The 10,646-nt window shown below is 40.0% G+C and overlaps 1 protein-coding gene across 1 annotated transcript in view; it reads left to right on the top strand.

Moving 5' to 3' along the window:
• Positions 1 to 106: 106 nt before the first annotated feature.
• LOC104489995 (chromosome unknown open reading frame, human C16orf72) overlaps positions 107 to 10,646 on the top strand; it is a gene marked incomplete at its 5' end in the record, with an annotated part of 13,927 nt that continues 3,387 nt past the window's right edge. Inside the window, 2 exons of the mRNA XM_010132219.1 lie at positions 107 to 187; positions 3,990 to 4,265. Coding sequence (XP_010130521.1) covers positions 107 to 187; positions 3,990 to 4,265 — 357 coding nt within the window. The remainder of the gene's footprint in view (positions 188 to 3,989; positions 4,266 to 10,646) is intronic.

Genomic DNA, 10,646 nt, shown 5'->3' with positions numbered 1-10,646 from the left:
GATCCCGAGTTGCCTTCGGAAGGTGGAACAAAATGGCGAAACCTAACATGGCCGTTCGGAGTTGGTGACTCCAAAATAAACAGCGTGTGTCCTTCCCTCCCTGCAGACCGGGTGTGCCAGCAGCCGGGGCTCTCGCTCTGGGTCCCCTTCCAGAACGCCGCCACTGCGGTCACCAACCTCTACAAAGGTAAGGGGCTGCCCCCCGCGCTGCCCGGCAGCCCTCCCCACAGAGCCGGGCCCCGCTCTGCCTCCTGCCCCGGCTTACTCATAAGTGGGGCCTGTTAATGTCTCTTATTCACCCTGATAAAATCTAACCCGAGACTGCTTCCTGAATCTTGCAAGTTTTCCCTGGGCCACTTTAGCTGATGGCAGCTGAATCTTTTCTGTTGTCTCATGTCAGTGACTAATAACTTCTAAGCTGTTTTACTTTGAGAGTCCTGAAAAAGGATGTTTGTAATGTGTGGCTTGTTCTCAGGAGTTCAAGGGAAGAGTGCAATAGCTTAGTAAACAGCACTTGGATTTCCTGCATTTTGTGTATTTCATGGTATATTAAATGTTGGGGTATCAGTGTAATACATTTACATTTGTGGAGAAGCATAGTTTGGATTTAGTGTTTGTAGAATTCTGTGTAGATGTTCTGTGACGAAAAGTTTTATCTTGTGACAGACTTCCCAAGAAAGCCTCCCAGTTTATTTTAAGCACTAGAATGTCATTGTGGCTGTAAGAAGGCAGTGTTAGCCAAAACTTTGATAAGAGGGCACTCTGCACATGGCTGTGCTTTTGTGCTGTTTTACTGCATGTTTCTGTCAGGAGCTGTTTTCTGACCTCTGCTGTTCTTTGGGTTGTCACAAGAATTCTTGTTTGCTGAAGAATAATTCAGTGGTTTCTAGTTTGTTTAAAAGATTGTACAAAAGTTATATCTGCATCAGTGGAGGCCTGAATTGACACAGTGTGATTCTCATTGTTGCTGTCTTCCATTCCAGTGAAGGAAAAAACCCTAAAATTCTAAATTGTTGTTTTTCCGACTTGCAGGGGTTTTTTGAGTTGTGGGATGTTTGTTTTTCCTTGGTCTGTACAGCATTATCTTTAATTCTACTTGCATGATCTTTCATTTCTCTCCAGTTTTTCCCATTTTGCATTTGTGTTTGAGCAATTGAACTTAGTAATGTGTTTGTTGTGGCCAGTCATGGTTCTGACAGATGTGGACAGAGCAAGGAGGAAATACAGATGCATGACCCTCACTCCAGAGCCTTGACCCTTGCAGACAGTGCCTGTGAGTGTGTATGTTGTAGGTCAAGTAAAGGGGCAGCACATCACATGACAGGGTAGGTGTTGGCCTGAGGTAGTGGGTCACCAGAACATGGTCTGGGACATAGTCACTTGTCCGTGGTGCTAGAGTAGCAGCCTGTAGTGTTAATAAATTGTCTGGAATAACTATAGTCTTTTTCTATGAATGGCATTGCTTGCTCCCTTACAGCATCTTTACTACAAGACTTAGGCTGTTTATTTTTGGGTAAGCCATTTGTGTACTTGTGCTACAGATAAAATGAGCCCTATATTTCTGCAATCAATGTGATTAAGAGAAGACCATGTATGTGGGGATCAGATTAAGTAGGAACCTGTCTTTGAGTATAATGTAATACTTCAAAAAGCAGCACCTGAAACAAATCTTTCTTTCAAACAGCTCTAAGTGCTGCAGTACCTCAGTTACGCAGAAGTGCCATCTTTCAATTTTAATTTAACTTCCAAGTGGTAGAAATTTATTGAGAACACAGAACAGCTGGCATACATAGCAAGCTGGAGTCTCTTAATGTGCATTTGCCTTCCGTAATGAACATGGCTCTTAAAATCTCCTGCTTCTCACATGCTCAGTAATGTTTGGATTTTGTCAAAACATAGGAGAAGTACTTGGTGTGGTAAACTGAACACCACAAACTGTCTCTTGCCCTGTCAGCTGGTTTCTGATCTGATAAATGTTTGGATTTTTGAAGTATCAGAATTCTTCATAACAAGAGCTGCATGAGGCATTAGTCCACAAGGATAATGCTGTGGTGCTTGAATGTCAGCATTTTTTCTGAAAATAGATTAGTTGTTTAACATCACACTACTCTGCAAAGGTTTATTATCAGAAATTCATTGTCATGAATTTCTGATTGGTGCTGGTGATAGAGGCTGCATGTAAAGATGTTCGATTGTTGTCCAGATTGTACTGAAGTGAAGATGCGGTTGTAATGTAGCATTCAGAACTTCAGGCCACTGTGGAAAGTCTTAGGCATATATTGGAATATGACTTCTGAGCCTACACTTTACCTTATTTTTTATTAAAAAGCTGTTTGCTAATGTTAGTTTTGACTTGCTAATTTCAGAATGTTTGCAACTTGACTGCTTACATTTTGCCAACCTAACTTTGTAAACAAAGTAGTTGCAGCTTTTACCATAAAAATCTAATCTTTCCCAGGGTAATGATGCTTGAAATGTGTCCAGGCTGTGTCAGCAGTCAGTGTGTTTGACCTCATAACTGGTTTGTAGTCAGTCCTTTGGAAAGCAGGTTATTGGTGTAAAGCTGGGCCCCTCGCCTCTCCGAGGGACTTTCTGATGGAGGGTCAGGAAGTGATTGAGGGAACAGCATTAGTTTCCAAAGTAGCTTTCGCTATGAATGCACTGGAGCCTAAGCTGCTGTGGAAGGAGTATAAAATGGTTGGAGGAATAATCTGTCTTGTTGCCATTGTTTTCCCAGGAACTGGCATTTATAAACCTTCTAGCCCTTTGATTAGAAAGCAGCACAGGCAAAGGGTAACTTAGCTGTGCACTGTGCTCTCTGTATGCCTGTAGAGCTTGTAGTTGGAGCCAACTCTGATCAGTTTGAGATGTTTTTCTCTTTTGGTAGGTGGTTGTGCTTGAAGTGCTGGTCTTTGATAGTGTAGATTTTAGTGCTGTCTCTTGTGGACCATGTGGTGGTGCCTTGCAATATAAATCTTAAGAATAGCATTACCAGTCTTAAATACGTGGAAATTGAGTAAATAAAACTGGTGTGGATGTGTTGGATAATGGAGCAATATAGCAGTGATAGTCATAAAACTGAAATACCGGTTGGCAAAGCTTGGCAACAAGTCTGACAAACGAGCATAATGGTGTAGAGTTGGGTTTAGCCCACTTGTTACTGTTGTCTGAAACTTACTCAAACTAGTAGCCACCAATGTACTCCCTGAAGCCTGAAGGCCACATTAGAAGATTAGAAATGATGCGCACAGGTGACCAACTACCTCAATGGAGAAAAATTGCATTTTGTAGTAGGATTAATTGCAAATAATGTGTTTAAAGCTTTTGAATGTCATAATTGCAATGGGATTTAAATGGGGAAGGACTTTTTTAGACTTATAAATGGTGTGTTGCCTAATGGAAAGGCGTTGGGGACATCTGTGTTCTCACTAGTTTCAGAAGAATGGCCTTGTGCAAATTGCTGCTGCAACTGAAAATCAGATGAAACTAGAAGGACTCGAAAGAAATTGGAGTTTTCTGAAAATCCCTTACCTGTCAATCAAGAAAAGCAGTTATTCCTTTTTTGTGGTGTTTCCTGACTGTACTGATGTGCTGTAAGCGTCTCTTGAAGTGCATTGTCTGATGGTTTAAGAACCTTCCTCAGACTGACAAGCTCTAAGTGTGTTTTTAATGTTAATACAATATGGTTTTATAAACAGTTCTGTAGTGTTGACCTGAAGTAAGTATAAGGGCTGTTTAGGTGGTGCTTTGAGTTGCTGGTGACTTTCTGACTTGTAAAGGGGAATGGAACTTTTTAGCTAATCTTCTCTTGGGTTTTGATAGGACTCCTCTTCAGTGCTAGCTAATTTGTTGTGGCTAAGGTGGCACTGCATTACAGTAACCTGCAGGAGATGCTTCTTTCCCGTGGCTGACAGGAAGCGGTGTCGGTGATGCGCCAGACTGTACATTGCTCTATTTGTGACACTAAACTTTTTTCTGTCTTCTTGCAGAAAGTGTGGATGCCCATCAGCGAAGCTTTGATGTAGGAATTCAGATTGGCTACCAGCGTCGGAATAAGGATGTGTTAGCTTGGGTTAAAAAACGCAGAAGAACTATTCGTAGAGAAGACTTGATCAGTTTCCTGTGTGGAAAAGTTCCTCCTCCAAGAAATTCTAGAGCTCCCCCAAGACTGACTGTAGTATCCCCTAACCGAGCTGCTTCAACAGAAACTAGCTCATCTGTAGAGACTGATTTGCAACCCTTCCGTGAAGCCATAGCTCTGCATGGTAACAGTAATTTTTTCAATACTACTTGGTTAAAATTGGGTGGGGGTTCTTAAAGCATGTCTGGCTCTTGGCCGTTGTTGGTGTTGTGTCATGTACCTGATGTTCCAGCTGAAGGTATCTCTTTCCACTAAGGGAGTTTTTGCATGTTGACTACTAAAATTGCATAGTCAAATATTTTGAGTGAGGAAAACATTGTATAAAAATGAGGTTTGGATCTGTAATACTCTACAGCTGTGAGCTCCTCAGTTAAGTATCAACTCTTGGTAGTATTTTTGAAGCATGAAAAGACTTGGCATTTGTCCCAGTGCTGAAGTAAATAATACTATGCTAGCAAATAGTTAATAATTAAGATTTGGCTAATAGCAAATAACTAGCAAACTTGTGTGGGGTTAGGGAGGGAATTTAATGCCCAAAGCTTCTGCCTCTGGGGTACCTTACCTCACTCTAGTACCCTTGTTCACACTTGATAATATGGTTTAGCTTTCTACTTAAAGTACTGTGTAAAGGGAACTTCACCACATTCACTTCATTGCAATAATGGAGTCCTCTTCAGAACTTAGTTCTAGTTCCCCTTCAGACTTTGGTCTTCCAACATCTTACTCTGTTCCCTTCTTCGCTATTGCCAATGATGTTGGTGGTACATCTTTTCTCCTTTTCAGGGGTGAATACTTAGTATCTTATTCTGTATTGGACTATTACCTAGCAAATGATAAAGAAAAATGTTTTAAATTGCTCCTGAGGTGAAATGAAGCAGTTCACTTGTGGGATTTGTGCTTTCTAGAATCCTAAAGGGTAGCAGATATCTCGAGGTATGAATAGTAGACCGTTCTAAAAGTAAAAGTCAAGCTATCTAGAAGTACAACCCATGAAACTTCAATCAGGTTTTTTACTGTCTCAATATTCTCAGTGGGGTTAGAATTAATAAGTTGATTAGATGACTGAAAGGACAGTCCTTGTTTCTGCTATGCTGTGGCAGTTTTTTCAAGATACATAAGCCAGACATGTTTGATGTCTAGGTGACAGCCTAACTCTGGCATTGTTTGCTGCTCTGTCGTGTGTTAAATCAAGCACGTTTTTGCCCAGTCATGTAGTTTTTTGGCACTTCTTCTCATTGGAAGCTGGCTAGAGGAATTCTGTGCACTGGTATTGTTTATTTAGTAGATAATGGTAATTTCATGAGGAACGCCAAAAGCTGTGTCTCATCTGATATGCGATAAACACCCTCTTAACCTTTGTTTTCTAAAACTAGTTGAATCTGGTGTGTGGTTGGCTTTCGCTACAAAGGGCTACTGTCAGATGAGAGTAAGCTAGGTAGACTTACTTTAGTACAGGGAGCTCTTGGGCAAAGTCAGGGGCCTTTCTACTGGTGACACGGCTCTTTTCATGTCCTCTTATAGTTTATTGGCTTTGTATAGCTCTGGTTTATGGAAGTCATTTCTCTATAGCATAGGGATCTGAACAATGAGGTAAAATTTTCCTTCATATTTTGTAACCTAATACAGGGTCGTGAGGACTGTAGGAGGTTCTCTTCTCTGTACTGGCCTGACGGGGTAGAAAGGCACTCTTCCCCTTCATCAGCTGGTTGACAAGATTACATGTCAGTCACCTTCTCGATTAGGTGGTTGTGATATCAGTTTCAATCTGGTCTTTGACATAAATGCTTTTGTGCTAATCCTTTAGTGACTAGGCTTGTATTTGGCCTCATAACTGTTTTTAGGTTGCCTACAATGCCTGCATTCCTCCAGCTTTTCCATTCCTTTTTTTTAACATCAAGGAAGTTGTGATTAAACCATCTCCCAAACTGTTTCCCTATTTATCATAGGGCTTATCAGAGCTATGTTTTGGTTTTGAAACCTGTGTGGGATCTTCAGGTGTGTGTAAATGTCCTCTGTAGGGCTGTGCTTAATTTTTGGCAGGCTGTTTGAAAGTGATTTGCTGCTCCTAGGTATGGTAAAGAAACATGAGAAAAAAGTGGTGGTAGTGAGGAGCTGTCTCAGCAAATGGTCAGGACTAAGGCTTTAATGTGTATTTGACTGGTGTGTAAAGGAGCGAGGCTTGGTTTTGTGCTGGTAGCCTTCCTGTGGAGATGGACTGTTTATCTGTTGGTATTGTGGACAGGCTGAGTTAGATTTGAGGGACAATGTGAAAACTTTGCAGCTCTAAGCAAGACCTCTTAGTGAAGCAGGTATAGGTCTGAATCCATGAATGAAATAAAGCTTGAAGCAGAGTTGGTTTATTGACTTCTCAAATAGAAATACTAATGTCTAAAGACCAGGTGCTGTAACTTGCTAATCTTGCTCTATGATGGAGAAATTCAGAGGTTACATGATCAAAATATTTGTATTCTTCATAATCAATCTGAAAACTTTGACAGAAGCTGTGGTAACAAAGTGTAGCTAATAATTAACCATTTCTTGGAACATCAAACACAATTCTAGGTGTATGCCCTAGACTAAGACTTGAGTAGAATCTGTTAGTATCAGTACAATCTTAAAACGGTTTGCTGCATGTGAAAAGAAATCTCTTAAAACTGGATTCTTAGCCTTCCCTCTTCCATCTCAAACTTATCTGACCTATATTATAGCTCTGCAAGGTAGTTGACAGTTTTTGTAAGAGCTAGGGATTTAATTTTGTGATAGTAGTTATCAATAGTCTTTGTGCTGTAAGGAAGATCTTTACTCTTCTGCTTTGAAGACTTGTTACAGTAGCTTAAAGTAAAATGATCACCACAAAACTACACTGACATATTTAAGGTGTATGTGATATACCTTTTCTTATTCTTTGGCACTGTGCTGTGTGGCTGTTACTCTAATCTTTGGTGTAACTTAAGGGTACTTGAGAATGAGTTTTTGGAGCTAAGTAACCTCGGGAGAAAGTAAACTCTAAACAAAAACTTTACTCTTAATGTCAGCTTTCTGTTATTAGTGTGCTGATGGGTAACATTTGAAAAAACATGACTGGAAACCTGAACAGTGAATACCTGAAAAGAAGTGAAAGCCTTCAAGAAAAGCTAAGTAGTTAGCTTACTGTTAAACTCTGCAGTTCAAGTGCATTTTTCTCAAACTTCAAGAGCAGCGCATCTGCTGATGCTCAGTGTTCTAAGATGTGATTGTAGAAGATACAAACCCTTATTCAACATCTGAAACAGAGCTGGGTTTTTAACTTCCCTAAAACATCATTGCAGTTAGCATAGGTATAGATGTATCTTCACCTGCTTTCTGGATGCCTATTGCCATATCCAATTCCGTAAGAGAGAAGTTTCAAATGACAGAATTGCATCAAACTGAACTAATAGTCATAAGATTGCCAGAAGCTGATGTGTAGCAGGTCACTTTCTGCCTGGCTGTAGGTACTGTACTAAGCCTTGCAGTGCTGGTGACTGTGCAGTCTGAAATGATGCTGTGGTCTCCTACTGGTATTTGCTTCTCCAGCATAATGGGAGGAAATGTTATGATTTGAGGAGGGGGAAGAAGCAAAGCTTGGGAGGGCCATGCTGAAATGCATTAGACGTGAGCATTCTTAGGGAAAAGTGATGTGAATGGGCAACAGCACAGTGAGGGGGTGTTAGTTCTCTTGCTCCTTAGCTTTAATGTTGGTGTGTGTCATTAATGGGATTCAGCCTCTTTGGGGAGGAGAGAGCACTCTTGCCCTGGCATGGAGAAGTGTGTGTCTTGGCCTGTTCAAAGAGCCTGACTTTCCATTAGGGCTCCTTATTTTAAATTATTAAACTGCAATAAAACATCATCAGTTAGAGTGGAGAAGCAATTGGTAGAAGGCGGCAGAGTTCAGATTAGTTTGATAGAGTTTAATTTAAAGGTGGTATGTGTGTATATAGCTTGTGTGTTGTATCTGCTGCTAAAACTTGCTCTTTGAGCAGTACCGTGAGAGGGTGGGTATAACAGAGTGACAAGGATCTATCTGCATGCCATTTTGTGTTTATCTGGGGTTATTAACTAATTCCTGCTTTAGTCACACTTATCCAAGCATGAATGTTCTCTTTGATACTTCCTGATTAAAACTTCTGCAAAACAATACTATCACTATACTGACTAGTAGTTATCCAGTATATTATGCTGTGGTAGTAACCTGAATAATTTGTACTTGTTATGGACGTGGCTATAGTGTAGATAAAAGAGCTTTTACGGTTTTAGGCCAGTGTGGATAAAACTGCTAAGCTTGAGTTGACAGTTATTTACCTTACATATTTCATACTCCATAAAACATACTTGCAGCCAAGCATTTGAATCACTTGATAATTTTGCAGAGTACTTAGTTATCCATTAGCTAGTATTGGTCACAATTTCTTCTTTACTGCAGTTTTTTCTAATAGTGCTGTAAGAACTGCTCTAGAATATAGCTTCGGATAAAAGCAGAGTCTTTTGTGAAATTGCTGGCTATGAAATACCATTGTTGATGACTTCAAAGATCTGGCAGGAATGAGAATGTAGTAAGTACTGCAAAATATTTCAGATATGCCCTCCTCTTCAGTCCTTTCAAGTTGAAAAAGGTAGAGAGCTGTGTGTGCTTCCTTAAAGGCCTCTAGTAGCAGAGGAAATCTGTAGAAATCAGTGGGAGACTTCAGAGGTGGTCATGCAAGAAGTAAATACACTTTAGCTGTTTGAATCTCTGTCCTGTCATACAGTCAGAACTGATGTGCCTGGGATTAGGTAGTGTTAAGCACAACAGAGAAGTTTGGGGTTGTGAAATGGTGTTGCTAACATTGATGTCATCTCACTACTTCCTAGTACCTGTTACTGCTTGCTCTACTGCTTTAAATGGTTAAATGTTTTGGGAAAGAGGTCTTGGTCCTCTAAAAATGTAAACTTGGAATAATTTGCGGTGAATGGTTTTCTGATATTTCCTCTGTGTTACAACTTACCAAGAACAAATGAACTGTGGATGACAGCTCCCGAAACACGTTCTGTCAAGAAAAATCTTTCCAATTGCATTGTGGATTGTCTTCAAAGATGTTGCTTCTGTGAAATGGCAGCTTGGTATTTCAGTGCATGCCTTGAATTTTCTTTGACTCTTCCACGCTAGCTTGATTACCCAGTCCTAAACTGTGATCTAAATGTTGTGTTTGACAGTTCTGCTCTCTTGGATTCACATGTAGTGCTATGCGACATGGTTCACTGCCAGTTACGGATACTAAATGGTCACTCAGTCTGTGCGTGTGCTCAGTCATGACTGTTACTAGTTCAGAATTAAATACCTGTTTGAGATGCAAGACTAAACTGCAACTAGAAGTCCATCTTGTGATGCAATGTCCTAATTTTATTTTTGTAGATATTAATTCAAAACCACTCTTCTGCCTTTGACACTAGGTTTGACTGAAGATTTTAACTTAATTATCTCCTGAAGGTTGTTTGCGTATTTAAATGTACGTTGATTCAGTATTGCCTGAATATGCGTTGCTTGCAAACCTTGGCAGTCTCTTCTAGAATATGCTGCAGCATTTTACTGATGCACCTTTTAATTCTGACTTTATCTACTTTAAAAAGTGCTTGTTACTTGAAAAGAATCTAATTAAAAACATAGTTTGAGAGTGCCAAAAATGTATTTTCACATCAGAGTTCAGTTTTGGGATTTATTTAGAATAATTTTTCTCTGCTTGGACCCTAGACATAAAAGATGTCATGAGAAGTGCATTACTGTATTGGTCATTTGGTTATGGGTTGTATAATATGAGTGAATGGCTGATAAGTGGTGTAAATTGACTCTCAGTGGGAGTAACCACACTGAACTTCTGTGTTCAGAGCAATTTTACTTGGAGTAGTGATGTATCAGTTTGGATTTCAAATGATGTCACCTTCTGTGCACTGTCGAATTATTTCCAATCTAAATGTACAGGATGAAGTAATGCTTTTTCTGATGTATGTAATGCCAGTTGAAATTAAACTTGCTGTTATCTTTGAATTGTGAAGTGATTTGTTACCTGCCCAGATTTTGCATGTTACAGTATCCGAACTGGCTTTTCACTGGTACCTTTATGGCATCAATTAGCTGCTGTACTTTCTTCTGGGGGATGTATAGGAACCACTTTCAATGATGGTTTTGAATTAAAGCTTGACCTTAATCCTGGGAGTGCTGGAACAAACTTGTTTCTGTATTATATTTTCACTAAAACAGCTTCTGCTGTTTAAATATTTTCTACTTGTTGTGCTTGGAAGATGATTGTAATATGAATAAAACCTGCAGGGTCTGATGACCTATCAGACTTCAGAGTATGCCTCTGAGTTGTGTTGGAACACCACTCAGCTATAAGCAGAAGCTCTAAAAGGCATCGCTGATTAGTGGCTGTTCCTACTGGTTGTTGCATTACGCCCAGTCTGTAAAAGTATATCCTGTACTGTTACAAGATCCAAGCTTTAAATGTTCGTT

The sequence above is a fragment of the Buceros rhinoceros genome, unplaced genomic scaffold (genome assembly GCF_000710305.1).
Source record: "Buceros rhinoceros silvestris isolate BGI_N320 unplaced genomic scaffold, ASM71030v1 scaffold36082, whole genome shotgun sequence".
Taxonomy (NCBI): Eukaryota; Metazoa; Chordata; class Aves; order Bucerotiformes; family Bucerotidae; genus Buceros; species Buceros rhinoceros.
Note: the sequence above shows the minus strand (reverse complement) of the source record. Positions and strands in the feature narration are given on the sequence as shown.